Source organism: Eschrichtius robustus, chromosome 10 (assembly GCF_028021215.1).
Source record: "Eschrichtius robustus isolate mEscRob2 chromosome 10, mEscRob2.pri, whole genome shotgun sequence".
Lineage (NCBI taxonomy): Eukaryota > Metazoa > Chordata > Mammalia > Artiodactyla > Eschrichtiidae > Eschrichtius > Eschrichtius robustus.
In genome coordinates, this window is record NC_090833.1 from 6450873 (window position 1) to 6468288 (window position 17416).

The 17416-nt window shown below is 52.1% G+C and overlaps 1 protein-coding gene across 5 annotated transcripts in view; it reads right to left on the minus strand.

Moving 5' to 3' along the window:
• USP20 (ubiquitin specific peptidase 20) overlaps positions 1–17416 on the minus strand; it is a 48534-nt gene that overhangs the window by 6170 nt on the left and 24948 nt on the right. For all 5 annotated transcript variants that reach the window (XM_068552057.1, XM_068552058.1, XM_068552061.1 and 2 more), the window contains 13 exons: positions 16343–16439; positions 15899–15968; positions 14374–14487; positions 12939–13017; positions 10101–10548; positions 9584–9724; positions 9148–9263; positions 8715–8887; positions 7938–8032; positions 1734–1767; positions 1495–1540; positions 389–569; positions 181–307 (listed from right to left, as the gene is read on the minus strand). In XM_068552057.1, the coding sequence (XP_068408158.1) occupies positions 181–307; positions 389–569; positions 1495–1540; positions 1734–1767; positions 7938–8032; positions 8715–8887; positions 9148–9263; positions 9584–9724; positions 10101–10548; positions 12939–13017; positions 14374–14487; positions 15899–15968; positions 16343–16439 (1721 nt within the window). The remainder of the gene's footprint in view (positions 1–180; positions 308–388; positions 570–1494; positions 1541–1733; positions 1768–7937; positions 8033–8714; positions 8888–9147; positions 9264–9583; positions 9725–10100; positions 10549–12938; positions 13018–14373; positions 14488–15898; positions 15969–16342; positions 16440–17416) is intronic.

Sequence of the window (17416 nt, forward strand, 5' to 3'; positions counted from 1 at the left end):
ACTCCTTGGGTTTCCAGCTTTCCCACCAGCAGCCAGCGGGCTCTCTGCTAAAAACCCAAACCCTTACTCCTCCCTGGCCTAAAGCCCTCGCAGGCGCTGCCAGCCCCACGTGCACCGGCTGAAGCCCTGGGGGGCAGGCGCTGTCCCTCAGCCCCCCGCCACGCGCTGCCCGGGCCCCACCTGTAGAAGAGCACGTAGGCCTCGGCGTTCTGCACCACTGTCTCGTGAACCTCGGTGACGTACTGGTCGTCGAACTCATACCACTGCCCGTTGATCACGTTCTGGCAGTAGGCGATGTAGTGGCCACCTACGGGGCGGGACAGGCAGATGGTGACAAACACCCTAGGGACGGGGCGGGGCCGGGGTGGGGCCGGGTGGCTGGACTCACTGCCTGCCGTCCCGTGGTGGCAGATGACCGAGAGGAGGTCGTAGGTGGTGATCTGGGACGTGCACTCCTTGGCGAGGAAGGGGCGCAGGTCAAGTCCCTCCAGGGGGAAGGAGACATGGCTGCTGATTTTGAATGAGTACATCACCTCGTGTCGAAAGCGCTTCAGGTGAATGCACAGGATCTGGGGGCAGAGAGGGGAGGTGCCAGTCACTCCGGGGCTGGCCAGGGCCCCGGGACCCCTGGTAACCTGACGGGGGCCTCGGGGCAGGGCTCTGGGACACCCACTAGCCCACTGTTTGACCCACTCAGGCCCTGTCACCCAGGGGAAAACAAGAAGCGTAGCGGCTAGAGCCTTCCAGAGACCCAGGCGAACTGATGGTCCAGCCTTGACTCTAAACACACTTAAGAACCATGCCTGGGAGCCGGGCCAGGCCAGCGTCCAGGGGTAAAGGCAGATGCGACAGCAGAGCTGAGCCGCACTAACAGGACTGGCGGTCAGGATGGGCTGTCCCCGAGCGCTGGGCTGGCCTGCGCAGGAAGCTGTCACTGGCCCGTCGAGTTGACCATCCAAAGAACTCTGGCCGCCAGTCCTGTGGGCGCCGACTTGTAGAAGGCTTCTCCACCAATCTCCCCAGACCTGCTCAGCCCAGCCCGGCACCCACGTCGGGCCATGCTCCTCTCATTGCAGCCACAAGCCTCGGCCAAGCCCGTTTCTGCTTTGGGGTTTTGCCCACCTGCTCTTTCCCCACTCTCCTTCCACCAGACCGACCCCTGCCTATGTCCTCAGGCCCCACTCAGATGCCACTTCCTCGGAAAGGCATTCCCAACAGCCCCGCCTATGCCTCACTCCAGACGGTGCCCTCGGCGCCCCACACCTGCCTCCCGCCCGCACGAGACGCGCTGAGGGACGAAGGAGCCGGGCTCCAAGCTACACACCGAGCTACGAGCCTCCCCACCGGCCAGACCCTCCCGGGGGGTCGCCCAGCCAGAGCAGCAGTCTCCACGGGCCTCCTGAGCCCGGGAGGGGGTCGGCCTCTGCCCTGCGCGGCACCGCTCGGGGTGCAGGAGGCCCGGCAGGCAGCGGTGGCGGAAGGCTGCCCACTCACCTCCGGCAACCGCAGGACCTTACAGTACTTCACGCCGTTGCGCAGCCTGGGAGCAGAGAGCGGGGGACGTGAGCGTCCCAGGGAGGCGGCCGGCAGGCAGGGGAGCACCCCCCCCCCAACCCCGCTCACTCTGTGAGGTCAAGCTATCTGGGGGAGCCCGGGGGAAGCATGTGGAACACGGATGGACCACAGATGAAAACAGGAAGTCGGGGAGAAGCCTCTAGAACGCACACACTTACTTTTTACACCGTTCACAGCTATACATGTTGTCACCTAGGGCAGTAAAATACAGAGACAAAGGTTAGCAGGGATGGAAAATGGGGGAGAAGGGCACGTAATGACTTATGCTTAATAAAACCACAACATGCTGACTACAAGAGACTCACTTTAGCTTCAAGGACACACGGAGGCTGAAAGTGAAGGGATGGAAAAATATATTCCATGCAGTGGTAACCAAAAGAGAGCAGGAGTGGCTGTACTTATATCAGATAAAATACACTTTCAGCCAAAATCAGTTACAAGAGACAAAGAGGGTCACCATACAGTGATAAAGGGGTCAATTCATCAAGAGGATGTAACCATTGTGAATATATAGGCAGCCAACATTGGAGCACCTGAATAATTAAAGCATAACTGAAGGGAGAAATAAACAGCAATACAATAATAGCAGGAAACTTCAATAGTCCACCCTCAATATTGGATAGATCATCCAGACAGAAAATTAACAAGGGAACAGCAGACCTGAATAACACTATAGCCCAAATGAACCTAACAGATATAAACAGAACATTCCATCCAACAGCACCAAAATACACGTTCTTCAGAAGTGCACACAGACATTCTCCGGAATAGATCGTATGTTGGCCCACCAAGCAAGCCTTAACAAATTTAAGAAGACTGAAATCATATCTAATATCTTTTCCAAACACAATGGTGTGAAACTAGAAACCAATAACAGGAGGAAACCTAAAAAATTCACAAATATGTGGAAATTAAACAACACATTCCTGAACAACTGATGGGTCAAAGAAGGAATCAAAAGGAAATCAGAAAGTATCCTGAGACAAATAAAACTGAAAATACAACACACTAGCACTTATGGGATACAGCAAAAGCAGTTCTAAGAGGGAATTTTATAGCAATAAATGCCTACATTTAGAAAAAAGAAAGCTCTCCAACAATCTGATTTTACACCTTGAGGAATCAGAAGAAGAACAAACTAAATCCAAAGTTAACAGAAGAAAGGAGATAATAAAGATTAGAGCAGAAATAAAACAGAGACTAGAAAGACCATAGGAAAAAAAAAAAAATCAATGAAACTAAGAGTTTCATTGAGAAACTTTGCTAATTTTGTTTCAAAGAAAAACAAAATTAACAAATCTTTAGCTAGATTAACCAAGAAAAAAAGAGGACTCAAAATTATAAATGAAACAAGAGACATACAACAGACACCACAGAAGTATAAAGGATCAAAAGAGACTCCCATGACCAACTATACACCAACACAACAAATTGGATAACCTAGAAGAAACGGATAAATACTTAGAAACATACAACCTACCCAGACTGAATTATGAAGAAATGGAAAATCTGAAAACACCAATGACTAAGGAGATTGAAGCAGTAATAAGAAACCTCCCAACAAAGAAAAGCCCAGCAGAAGTTGAGATACAGATGTAGAGAACGGACGTATGGACACCAAGGGGGGGAAAACAGCAGTGGGGTGGGAATGGTGGTGTGCTGAATTGGGCGATTGGGATTGACATGTATACACTGATGTGTATAAAATTGATGACTAATAACCTGCAGTATAAACAAACAAACAAACAAAACAACTAATACTAAACTTTCTTTGGGTTATTTGTATGGAAATATGTTAATATAAATGTTTCAGACATTACATGAAATTTCTAAAAATCTTAAAAAAAAAAAAAAGAAAAAGAAAAGCCCAGGACCAGATGGTTTCACCAGTGAATTCTCCCAAACATTTAAAGAAGAATTAACAATTCTTCTCAAACTCTTCCAAAAAATTGAAGAGGAGGGAGCACTCCCAAACTCATTTTATACTGATAGCAAAGCCAGATAAGGACACTACAAGAAAAGGAAACTACAGGCCAATATCCCTGATGAATATAGACGGGAAAATTCTCAACAAAATACTAGCAAACTGACTTCAACAGCATATTAAAAGGATCATACACCATGATCAAGTGGAATTTATCCCTGGGTTGTAAGGATGGTTTATCATACGCAAATCAATGAACATGATACACTACATTAACAGAATGAAGGATAAAAATCATATGATCCTCTCAATAGATACAGAAAAAGCATCTGACAAATTTCAATACCCTTTCATGATAAAAGGTCTCAACAAATTCGGTGTAGAAGGAATGCACTCAACATAATCAAAGCCATATATGATAAACCCATAGCTAATATCATACTCAACAGTGAAAAGATAAAAGCTTTTCCTCTAAAATCAGGTACAAGGCAAAGATGCCCAATCTCACCACTCCTATCCAACATAGTACTGGAAGTCAGAGAAAGGCAAGAAAAAGAAGTAAAAGGCATCCAAATAGGAAAAGAGGAAGTAAAACTGTCTCTGTTTGTAGATGACATGATCTTTTACATAAAAAACCTTAAGACTCCACAAAAAACTGTTAGAACTGACAAACTAATTTGGTAAAGTAGCAAGACACAAAATCAACGTACGAAAATCAGTTGCATTTCTACACACTAATGATAAAATATCTGAATGAGAAATAAACAATACCATTTACAAAAGCATCAGAAACAATAAAACATATAGGAATAAACTTAACCAAGGAAGTGAAAGATTTGTACACTGAAAACTACGAGACGTTGATGAAAGAAATTGAAGGTGGATGTGAGATAACAGAAAATATACATAGTGGGCTCTCCCCGAGGTTCCTGGCACAGAGCTCTTAAAGTCCTTGTAATTTCCCAAGTGATAAGAGCACTGGGAGGATCTTCTGTTCTAATATTTGCTCTTTGACCAGGGTTTCTAATACAGAGCTCCTAAATCCCTTGCGATTTCCTGAGTGATGGCAGGGTCTTTTGTCCTGATGAGGTGACTCTGGGTGGGCTTCTGGATTGGGGCTGGCCACCAGGAAGACCAAATCATAACTGGAAGTTTGGAATTTTCAGCACCACCTGGCATTCTTCAGAGAGGGGAGAGGGGCTAGAGATGGAGCTAATAACTGATCATACCTACGTAAAGAAGCCTCCATTAAATACCAACAGTATGGGGTTTGGAGAGCTTCTGGGCTGGTGCACACAGGGAAGTTTGGGGAGAGGGTCACGCTCAGAGCAAATGAAAGCTCCAGGCCCCTTCCCACATGCCTTGCCCGATGCGCCTCTTCCATCTGGCTCTTCCTGAGTTATATCCTTTTATCATAAACCAGTCACCTAGTAGCAAAATGTTTCTCTGAGTTCTGCGAGCCGAGCCGCTCTAGCTGCTCTAATTGAAGCCAAGGAGGGGGCCGCTGGAACCTCCCATCTATAGCCAGCCAGTCAGAAGCCCAGGTGACAACCTGCACTTGTGACTGGCGTCTGACGTTGGGGAGGGGGAGGTCTTGTAGGACTGAGTCCTTAACCTGTGCGATCTGATGCCATCTCCAGGTAGAGAGTGTCGGAATCAAGTGAAACTGTAGGATACCTGGCTGGTGCTGCATAATTGCTTGGTGTGGGAAAACCACCACACACCTGGTGTCCACAGTGCTGTGTGGTAGTAGTGTGAGAGGAGAGGAGAGACACACAGGAGGAAGACTGAGTTGTTCCCACACAATGACACAAATAAAGAGATAGCCTGTGGTCATGGAGCAGAAGAAGAACTATTGTTAAAATGTCCATCTTACCCAAAGTCATCTATAGATTCAAAGCAATCCAATGATGTTTTCATAGATATAGAAAAAAAAAATCCTGAAATTCATATGTAACTACAAAAGATCCCAAATAACCAAAACAATCTTGAGAAAGAAGAACAAAGCTGGAGGCATCACATTTCCTGATTTCAAACTCTCCTACAAAACTACAGTTATCAGAAGAGTATGGTACTGGGACTTCCCTGGAGGTCCAGTTGTTAAGACTCTGCCCTCCCACTGCAGGGGACACAGGTTTGATTCCTGGTCGGGGAACTAAGATCCTGCATGCGGCGTGGCCAAATTAAAAACAAAACAAAACAGTATGGTACTGGCATAAAAACAGACACATAGAACAATGAACAGAACTGAGAGGCCAGAGCTAAACCCATGCATATATGGTCCACTAATATTTGACAAGGGAGCCAAGAATACTCAATGGGGAAAAGACAATAAACAGTGTTGGGAAAACTGGATGTTCACATGCAAAAGAATGAAATTTTACCCCTATCTCACATCACTCATAAATATCAACTTGAAATCAGTTAAAGACTTAAATGTAAGACCTGACACCATAACACTCCTAGAAGAAAACATAGGGAAAAACTCCTTGACATTGGTCTTGGCAATGATTTTTTGGATATGACACCAAAAGCACAGGCAACAAAAGCAAAAATAAACAAGTGGGACTACATCAAACTAAAAAGCTTCTGCACAGCAAAAGAAACAATCAACAAAGTGAGGAGGCAACCTACAGCATGGTAGAAAATATTTTAGAAACCATATATCAGATTAGGGGTTAACATCCAAAATATATAAAGAATTCATACAAGTCAATAGCAAAACACAAATAATACAATTTAAAAATGGACAGAGACCTAAATAGGCATTTTTCCAAAGAAGATATACAGATGGCTAACAGGTACATGAAAAGATGCTCAACATGACTAATCATCTGGGAAATGCAAATAAAAACCACAATGAGATATCACCTCACAGCTGTTAGAATAGCTATTGTCAAAAAGAGATTTTTTTTAAAAATTGTGTTTATTTATTTTTGGCTGTGCCACGTGGCTTGTGGGAGCTTAGTTCCCCTACCAGGCACTGAACCCGGGCTCTTGGCAGCGAAAGCGCGGAGTCCTAACACTGGACCGCCAGGGAATTCCCAGAAAGAGATTTTTTAAAAAGACAAGAGAGTACAAGTGTTGGCAAGGATGTAGAGAAAAGGGAACCCTTGTGCACTCTTAGTGGGAATGTAAATTGGTACAGCTATCAAGGCAAACGGTATGGCGGTTCCTCAAAAAATTAAAAATAGATCGATCATATAATCCAGCAATCCCACTTCTGGGTATATAACCAAAGGAAATGAAATCACTATCTTGAAGAGATATCTGTGCATCCATGGTCATCGCAGCATTATTCACAAGAGCCAAAAGGCCGGAGCAACCCAAGTGTCCATCGACAGATGATGAATAAACAAAATGTGGCCCACTTACACAATGGAATATTTATTCAGCCTTAAAAAAGGAAGGAGGGACTTCCGCTGGTGGTGCAGTGGTTGGGAATCTGCCTGCCAATGCAGGGGACACGGGTCCGATCCCTGGTCTGGGAAGATCCCACATGCCGTGGAGCAACTAAGCCTGTGTGCCACAACTACTGAGCCTGCACGCCGCAACTACTGAAGCCCGTGTGCCTAGAGCCCGTGCTCCGCCACAAGAGAAGCCACCACAATGAGAAGCCCACGCACCACAACAAAGAGTAGCCCCCACTCGCCGCAACTAGAGAAAAGGCCGTGCGTAGCAACCAAGACCCAACACAGCCAAAAATAAATAAATAAATAAATAAATTTATTAAAAAAAAAAAAAGTAAGGAAATTCTACACTTGCTACAACATGGATGAGCCTTGAGGACATTACGCTAATAGACGTAGGCTAGTCACAAAAGGACAATCACCGTATGATTTGACTTAGATGAGGAACCTAGAATAGTCAAATTCATACAGACAGAAAGTAGGATGGTGGGTGCCCGGGGCTGGGTGGAAGGGGGAACAGGGAGTTGCTCTTTAAGGGATAGTTTCAGTTCTGCAAGATGAGAACGTTCTGGAGATTGGTTGCACAACAATATGAATATAGTTAATACTACTGAACTGAACACCTAAAAATGGTTATGATGGTACATTTTGTTATGTATATCTTGCCACAATTAAAAATTAAACAAAAAGAGTTTTCCCAAAGGTTAGTGAGATGCCAATCACTGAACAGAAAAACAGGAAAAGGACAGGAATGGGAAATTTTAAAATAAGAAATACAGCCAATACACTTTAAAAACAAAAGTTCAAGCTCATCAATAATCAAGGAAATGCAAAATTAAAGACTGTTATCCTTTTTGTCCACCAAATAGGTAAAGGAAGGAACACAGGTGAACCGCCAAGAGCTACAGGCGGTGGGGCTGCGAGAGTGTGCAGTCCCAGGCCCAGCCTGGCAGGCAGGGGTGGGACTCTGACGGTGAGTCCCAGGAACCCTGAACTGTGTGCTGACCCAGCCGGCCGGGTCCACTCACCCTTCAGCTCATCGGCGGCGAAGAAGGCAGTGAGGCAGTCTTCCAGGGTGACGACCGGCCCCCAAAACCAGCTGGGGGTACAGGATACCACGAACCTACAGAGACAGAAAGGGGGTGGCGGGGGTGCTGCCGGGGCCTCGGTGAGAGTAAGACGTGGGGGCCTTTGGGCTGGGGTCTGTTTGGGCCCAGACGGGCAGCTTGGCCCGGTGGGTGGAATGGGCCGAAGTCTGGAGCCAGGAGGCTGGGACCACCAGCCAGCAGCTCCGTGTCCTTGGGAGGGCGACATCACTTCCCCCCGAGTCTCGCCTTCCTTATCTGCGAAGGGGCCCCAATCTTCTGGCCCCAGAAGGGGCCAGACACGCTGGCCTGTCTTCTGGGCAGAGTACAGGTCCCTGACATCAGGCAGGTAAAGCCGGCCTCGGGGCACACAGCGGGGACTCGCGAAGGCCACCACGGCGCTCCCCACAGGGCCAGGCCTGCACTCCAGCCGCCGCCCTCCTTTCCAGCTGCCACTTGGTCACACCCTCCATCGTCACCTGCCTTCCGATCCAGAGGCCCACCCGAACCAGGCCATCCCAGGATGGCCGAGGAGCACTCCCACCCCACTTGGCTAACCCCCGAGCCCCCTTCAGCCTCAAGCTCCCTTCCGAACTACACCCTCAGCCCTGCAAAAGCTTGCACTTTGCTGTTAAAGGTCTGTCGCCTGTCAGCCTGCGAGTTACAGAAAGGCCAGGCCCGGCTGGCCTTGTGTCGCCAGCAGGCGGGAAGGTGGCGTACCGTCGGATATACTCCACGATAAAGGCCAGCCAGCCCTGGGCGGCGGAGCTGTCCCCACAGGCACCCGGTTTGGCCGGCACGTTCTGGTAGATGGCCGAGTGGAGCTTGGCCAGGTCTTCCTTGCCAGGAATGGGCAGCGACAGGTCCTGGAATGTCTCCACTGTGGTGGACACCTGTGGGGTTGAAGGTCAGCCTGGGTCTCCACCTCCCAGGGTTCCGCCCTGCCCAGACCAACCAGAGTTTGCACCCCAAACCCCAGCCACCAGAGGGCAGGTGTGGGGCAGAGAGCCTGCTCCCCGAGCCCGGGACACGGGAGGCCCACAGCCGGGGCCCACCCCTAGAGAAAGGCAGGGGGCACCAGGCAGAGCCAGCGCCCCACCCCCAAGCTGTGTGAGGACCCCGGTGCGTCCCTCCCCTCCCCCAGGGCGCCCACCCGGTCACAGGTGAGACACTGCACGAGGCTGAGGATGGAGCCGTCGAAGATGTCTGAGATGACGCTGCGGTAGCGCTGCTCCTTCCGCCACCGGCTGCCGGCGCCCGGTACCTGGGCTGGGGGCACAGCACAGGACTAGGCCCAGCCCCCACTGGCCAGTCTGGGGCAAGGGGCGGTGCTGGGACTTGGGGTCAGATCTGCATGAGTCATGTGACTGGCTGGTGCCTCACTCATCGTCTGCGGGATGGGGCCCCGCTCGTGTCCCAGCCGTGTGAGGAGGGTTCAGAGACACTGCGTGAGGAGTACGGCAGCCCAGCCCCTGGTAAAGAGCGCTCCAAAACCAAAAACGGCAGCCAGAGGTGCGACTGCCACCCCAGCCCCGAGCTCCACGCGGGGAGGCCCTGCCCACCTTCCCTCCCCGCCCGCTCCTCCGAACCTTTCTTGAGCACGTAGGACGGCCCCATCCTCACGGGGCTCGCACGAGGAGGGCTGCCGGCCAGCTTGGCGTGGCCCTCGTGGTGGTGGACAGGGCTGCAGGGGCGAGAGGCGCTGCGCATGTGGGCCTCGTTGTCCGGCTCTGGGGGCAAAGGGGGGACCGTGCTGGGGCAGGGCAGCCGAGCCAGCCCCAGGCCTGGTCAGGAAGACCTGCCAGCGCCTCCTAAGGGGACTGAGGCCTGAACCCACCACATCTCCTCCGTCCTGGGCCCACCCCAGCCCCCCAGCCCCACGCAGAACGCGCTGTCCACACCCTTCCCGTTGCCAGCGGAGGGCTCAGGCGGGCTCTGAGTCCAAGTGAGTCCGGACACATCATCTACCCGATTTCTCACCAGTAAGTCGGGTCTCGTGGGAGAGCCCCCCAGGGTGGGGGGGAGCTGAGCAGGCTGTGGGTGCTCTGCCCCCCATCAGGAGCTGGACGAACGGGGCTGCGACGCCCCGAGTGGCTTGGCTGGTACCTGGCGTCCGGCAGGGGCTGGTGGACCGCGGTGACGGCGGCTGCGTGTCCGTGGGCTGCTGGTCCAGGGCGGCCATGGCGGTGTCCACGTCGGCGTCCTCGTCCACCTGCTCCGAGTTGGTGCGCTGCTGGCCCCACGAGAACTTGCGGTCCTTCATGCGCTCCTTCTCGGAGATGGCGCGGCCCGCCTCGTCCGCGATCAGCAGCTCCGTCTCAGCCTGGGAGCCGCCCCTGCCGCGCCCCTGCCCGTCGCCCTCACCGCGGTCGCTGCTGGAGTCACAGGACAGGAACTCGTCCTCTGATGGGCTCCGGTCGCCCTCCCGCTTCTCATCCGTGTCGCTCGAGTCCGAGTCCCGAGCCTCGGTCAGCGCTGCCGCCGCGGCCACCACGGGCTCCTTGAGCTCCTCGTGCAGCTGGTCCATCAGGCAGCGCAGGAACTCTTGGGTGTCCTGGAACCAGGGGCGGCATCGACACGGATGCCGGGGGTCCCACACGGGCACCCCTCACAGTGGCCTGCTCAACACTGCTGTCCTAACCCCCCTTCCACTGAGGACGACGCTGAGGCTCGAGAGGCTGGCCGAGCCCTCCCAGGTCTCGCGCTGTGAAGTGGCAGAGCAGAGACGGTGACCCAGGTCCACCCGACTCCCAGCTCCTGCTCTCCATCACCTGCGGCCCTGCTTCCAACTCAGCATGGGAGAGAGTGGACGTATCGCGTTCAGCCATTAAAGTCGCCTTGCTCCCTAAAGGAGGGGACGGTGAGGGTGGGCAGGGAGCCCGAGTAGGACAAAGGTGACACTGTGAGTGCGTCTCCAGGTGAGCACTCAGCTGAGTTCCACAGGGAGCAATGCCACCCGGCAGGCCAGGCTGCCTGCATCCTTGACCTGCCTCTGGTTCTCTCTGCCCTTCCAGTCCTTCGCCAGCCCCCGTGCCCACGCCTTCCCCTGCCATTGTGACTGGTGCAGGAGAACACGCTTCCCGCAGGCCTGGGCATGACTCGGACTAAGGTGCCACTTCAGGTTGGCTGGGTCTCCAATCCCAGCAGTGACGCTGTTATTCTGACTACGCTGTGACTACGTCATAACCGAGAGGAAGCCAGGGCAGCGAGGCCTCTGGCACAGCCTGCCCACTGGCCCAGCCATGAGCAGCGCACACAGGAGGCGCTTTAAAAGGTCAGAAGATGATGGTGGCCGGCCTCTGACAGCTGGGGGCACTAGGTGCTGTGCGGGGCCACTGGGTTCAAAGTCCTGTCCTGTCCCTCACAGTCCCTGCCCCGGACGTCAGAAGCAGCTCCCGAGGCCAACTCCTGCCCAACGAGGCGGGGATCACGCAGTGGCCAGACCCAGCCAAGCACCCAAAGTCTCAGGTCACCGATATGGAGAGAAGGGCCTCGTTTTCTCAGTTCTAGTGGAGGGAGGAGAGGGCTCTGGTTGGATTACATCGAGCATTAGGGAGGGGGTAGGAGACGTGCGTCCTGTGTGTCAGGGACACTGAAAGGTTCTTTTAAGAAACAGGCCCTCAATACATCATCTACTTTTCTTTCTGGTTCTTCCTTTTAACAAAAGTACCCTGTGTTCATTGCTAAAATCTCAAGCCATGTGGAAGCATGACAGCATCCTCTGGCCATTAAGAGAGCTCTACAGCTACCTGTATGTTTCAGACTCAGAAACGTCCCCTGTGCTACGCCCAAGACCCAGAGAAAGGGACGCTTTGGCGTCGAGTGGATGTTCGGCAGCAGCGAGTAGCCCTGCTCCCGGTGTCCTCACCGAGAGCCTGAGGGCCAGCAGGGGTCCTCGTACAGGGAGGGCCGCACTGTGGTGAGGGACGGCTCAGGTAAGCCTAAATCCCGGCCCTGCCGCTGTGCACTGTGTGACCTGAGCCACTTGTAGAACCTCTCTGAGCCTCAGCTCCTTACCTATAATGTGAAGGCAATGACGGGGCCCACTTCATGAGAGTTCTGTGAGTAGAAACAGGGCTGAACTTATGTGGCAGGTACTGACCACCTAATAAATGGTACACGGTGGATTCTGATTACCGTGGGTATTACCACTCCCCAGAAAGGGCGGTGCGGAGGCAACGCTGGGCTTCTCAGGCAGAGGCCAAGTGTTCATCCAACTGAGGGTGTGAGCAGAGAAAGGCCCAGCAGCCCTCACCCTGGGGAGAGTGGGGGCCGAAGGAGGGGGCCAAGGGCATCCCTCGGTGACCGCTGCTCTGTTCCTGGGCCCCCCACGCAGGCAGCAGCGTCGGCAGTGCAAACAGGTTCAGGCCAGCAGCGAAACCCCAGTATGGGGCAGGACTTGGACCACTTGAACGGTCAGCCTGGGGCAGGGGGAGGTGTGTGGCTGCATTCTGCTTCATCTTGGGCCCACGATTTTACGCCATAGAAAGATATCACTGGTTTCAGAGGGATTCTCTAGATTTACAAAAACTTGTCATCAAAATGTTTACTTTAATAAAAGTGAAATTCTGCCTGCGACTTGGGGAACAAGAAACCATGTGCCGATTTGAGTGAGTGCTGAGGTGCACACACCTGGAGATAAGGCTGCCTGAGGTCAACTTTCCCCTCTGCCATGTACCAGCTGTGTAACTGGTACGTGGTAAGTGGGTGAGGACTTGGCCGCTGAGCCTCAGTCTCCCCATCTGTTGAGTGGGGAGAACACCAGGTTGCCGGGAGGCCCCGACGTCCCCACACAGATGAAGGGCTCAGGCAGCAGGTCTGATCCAGGAGCGCTGCCTGGCAAAGCAGAGCTGCTGCTGCCGATTTCCACAATGGTCTTGGCTTCAAAGCCAGGCCTGGTACGTTACAGCCCTGGGTGTTCCCCGGGCAGCTCGGACGGCCTACCTGCTGGGCATAGCCTCGGAACATCGGGTTGACCAACTTGATCCCATGGGACAGGCTGGTGGGAACCACGTAGCTGGGGCTGTAGGAAGACCAGACCCGTTAGTACAGGTGGCCTGCTCTGAGCTGCTCAAGCCCATGAGGGCAGCCAGGCAGCCAGTACAGCCAGATCAGACTCAGTGATGCGTTTACTACAACTCTGGGAGGTGCTAACCTGGCCAGGAGCCCCAGCAGGTTTGCACATCTCTAAGGTCAAGATGGAAAACGTCAAGTCACAGTTCAGTGAGGCAAAGGGCTCCTGATTGGGATGGCATCATGTCCCACCAGCCCATGACAAGCTACTCTAAAACTGTTCTCATTATAAAATATTTATTGTGGTTTTCTAATTTCAAAAGTAATACATGGGGGCTTCCCTGGCGGTCCAGTGGTTAAGACTCCGCGCTTCCACTGCAGGGCACACGGGTCTAAACCCTGGTCGGGAAACTAAGATCCCGCACGCGGCGTGGCGTGGCTAAATAAATAAATAAAAATAAATAAAAATGACAGCTGCTTTAAAAGAAAAACACATGTTCATGATTGAAAAACAGAAAATTTCAGAAAAGCACAGCAAAGAATCATCAACACTAACAGCACCACCCAGAGATAACTACCATTAAGATTTCCAGATTTTTCCAAGAAAATAGAGACGCATATACAAAATTACATGCAGGTAAACAAATGTGGCTTCTTAAAATTGGAATTATATTGCATCATACTGTTTAATAATCTGCTTTTACACTTAATATGTTTCTATGCACTCACAGTTTTTTTTGTTGTTGTTGTTTTGTTTTGTTTTGGGTTTTATGGCCACACTGCGCAGCTTGCAGGATCTTAGTTCCCCGACCAGGGATTGAACCCGGATCACAGCAGTGAAAGTCCTAACCACTGGACTGCCAGGGAATTCCCAGCACTCACTTTAAATTAGTCCCAATTTTAACTTTTCCTGGAGAAACAGATCTAACCCAGGCTTCTGGTCTTTAAAGTCCTTTTCACTGAGCTAAAGCCCCTGAACGTCAGTGCAAGCCACTTCTGAAATCCTTTCCTGTGTGCACAAATGTGGCTGAGACCTAGGAGTGGTCACCACACAACTCTGGACCTCAGCACACACGCTGCAAAATGCTGCCATCTTCAATCAATACCAGGCTCAAATTCTAGCTCCACCTTTCACAAGACGTGCTATCTTGAGCGAGATCCTTACATCTTCTGAACCTCAGTTCCCCAGTTTGTGAAACAGAGTTGGCTATGACCTACAGCTCGAAGGGCTGATGTAAGCATTGCACAGGGTAAAACACAGCAAGTGATGGTGAGAGGCTGAAGGCACAGGAAGGGCTCTATCAAGGGGCCGACAGAAAACCCATCCCCACACCCCTGCCCCAGGTCAGGGACTCGGTCAACTCACCGTTTCCTGTGCCAGACCTCAGAGACCAGCTTCTGGTAACTTTTGCACAGGGCTGGCTTCTTGTCTGTGCGCACCAGGCCTCCACACTCCAAGAAGAACTGGGTCAGTGGGGGGCTGGGGGACGGGGCAGGGAGCCAGGTCAGAAGAGAAAAGAAGGGGGGCGTGGCATTGTTTACAAAGAGCCGGGTGGAGAAGCAAAAGCGTCTTGTGTGGGGTGTACTGTGGCCCCCCGGAGCCAGAAATGCCTGCAGAAGGCATTGAAGGACACCACCTGTTATGGGCTGAATTGTATCCCCCCAAATACATACACTGAGGGCTTCCCTGGTGGCGCAGTGGTTGAGAATCTGCCTGCCGATGCAGGGGACACGGGTTCGAGCCCTGGTACGGGAAGATCCCACATGCCGCGGAGCAACTAAGCCCGTGCGCCACAACTACTGAGCCTGCGCTCTAGAGCCCACGTGCCACAACTACTGAAGCCCGCGTACCTAGAGCCCGTGCTCCGCAACAAGAGAGGCCACCGCAATGAGAAGCCCGCACACTGCAATGAAGAGTAGCCCCCACTCACTGCAACTAGAGAAAGCCCGTGTGCAGCAACGAAGACCCAAAAGCAGCCAAAAATAAATAAATAAATAAATAAAAATTAAAAAAAAAAAATTCATACACTGAAGTCCTAACCCCTGTACCTTAGAATGTGATTGTGCTTGGAAATAGGGTCTTTCTTTAAAGACTGTTGTGTGAACGAGAGGAACCACTGCCTGTCCTCCCATCAGCCCCTTCCTGGAAACCTTCCTGAGCCCAAAAGCATCTCCCCCACTCCCCTTTTCTTTGTTTTTGTTATCTTATTACATAAGAAATACTCATTTACTGTAGAAAAATTTAAAAATACTAAGCAAACAATAATAATTGACCTTAATCCTACTACGTGAGGATAGCTACTCTGTAGATCTGGGGGCATATCCTTCTAGACTTTTCTATGCATGCATATCCCCCATCCCTCCTTCCTTCTCTCTCACACGCTCACACACACACACACACACACATATTGAACCCCTACTAGGTGGGAGACCCTGAGTGCCAGGAATAGGAGATGTCCCAGCCTCAGGGAGTGGACACCCTATCCTAGATGGAAAATAATATTTTCCCTCCAAAATGGGATTGCACCAAACAAAGGTTTATAATCTTCTTTTTCCTACTTATCATATTCTGAACTCCTCCCCTTTTTAATAAATATTGTCCTGCACCATTTTTTCCTGAACTCACTGTAAGGCTGCCATACAATAAATTTATGATTTTATCAACTATTAAGTTGTTTCCAGTAAACAGCAGAATGATGAACCTCATTGCACAGACAGCTTTCTCAACATCTCAGGGTACCTCCTTAGGATAAATTCCAACAAGAGGGATTGCTAGGTCAGAGGGCATGTGTGGTTTGGGGCATTTTGATGTGTATCCATATACAGGCTTCTGTGGGCAACATACAGAACCTGGCTTGGGGGCCCCAACTCCCAGATGAGGCGCAACCTACCAATTGGACAGGGCCTGCAGGGCCGCGTTCATGTAGCAGGAGTTGCCAAGGTTCTTCATGCCCGTGAGGCCTGGGAGACCAGCGCACACAGAGGAAGGGGAAGGTGAGCATCTCGACCCGGCAGGAACCCGTAGAGGATGGTTCTGAGCCCCCAGGACCCACCCCGGAAACCTGCCGAGTCCGCTGACGTGGTTCCACTCCCAGCAGCTCTGGTTACCGCAGTGTACAGAACCCATGGACACCCCGCCCTCCGCCCTCCACCCAGCCCAGCCCACCGTCAGCACCGAGCAGGGGCAGCGGCCTGGGTGCAGAGGGGCCGGCCCGCCCAGGGGCACACGGCTGTATGGGGCTGAGGGCAGCGGCTGGCGCCCCAGGGAAGCCCTCGTGCCCCACAGGCCACCCCGCCCTGCCCAGGAAGCGCAGCGCAGCACGTGGGGCCGTTACCTCGCGGTTTGAGGTCATCGTCCTCTGACTCGGACTCTCCTTCGTCAGCCACAGCAATGGGAACAGCTTTCAGAGGGTGGGAGGGCAGCGCAGAGTCCTGAGTTCGAGAACCAGAGTGAGGAAAACTAGGGGGGTGAGGAGGGAGAGGGGTTGGGGTCAGAGGCCCATGTGCCTCCCCCGCTGAGGTTCAGGGTGGGGGGAGAAGCCCAGCCCCCCAGCCTGCACTGAGCCAGCCCATCTGAGCCGAGGACACTGTGCAAAGAGAGGGCATTGGTGGCCTTGCCCTGGGAACTCCGTGACTTGTATTTTACTTACAATAATGAGTACTAATAATTTAATTTATTTATAATAAATTTGGGAAAAAACAGAAACACAGAAAAAACAGGCAATCCAACTTTCCTGAGACAACCACTGTTGATAGTCTATCTTATCTATGTAGTGTTTTAACTGTTAATACACATACACACTCAAAACAGGATTTGTATATACTTCTTCAGAGCCTTTTGTGTAAAAAATCATAAATATCTACCATGTCCACAAACGTATTCCATATACACTTATCAAGCACCCATTACGTGATGGCCACTGTCCAACGTGGAGAAGACAGCACTGCACACACACAGACACACGCACGCAGACACGCCTGGCCTCCACACACACACACACGCACGCACACACACAGACACGCCTGGCCTCCACACACACACACACACACGCACACACGCACACATGCACGCACACACGCCTGGCCTCCACACACACACGCACACACACATGCATGCAGACACACCTGGCCTCCACACACACACACACACATGCGTGCAGACATGCCTGGCCTCCACACACACACACACACACACACACACGCACACACAGACACACGCACGCAGACACGCCTGGCCTCCACACACACACACATGCAGACATGCCTGGCCTCCACACACACACACACACGCACGCATGCACACACGCCTGGCCTCCCGGGGCCCCAGGGCCGGCTCTCTGACTGCTCCCCGAGGCCGGCTCCGGGCTGGGCTCACCCGCCTGCCTCCTTTAAGGGCTGCTCAGCTCCCT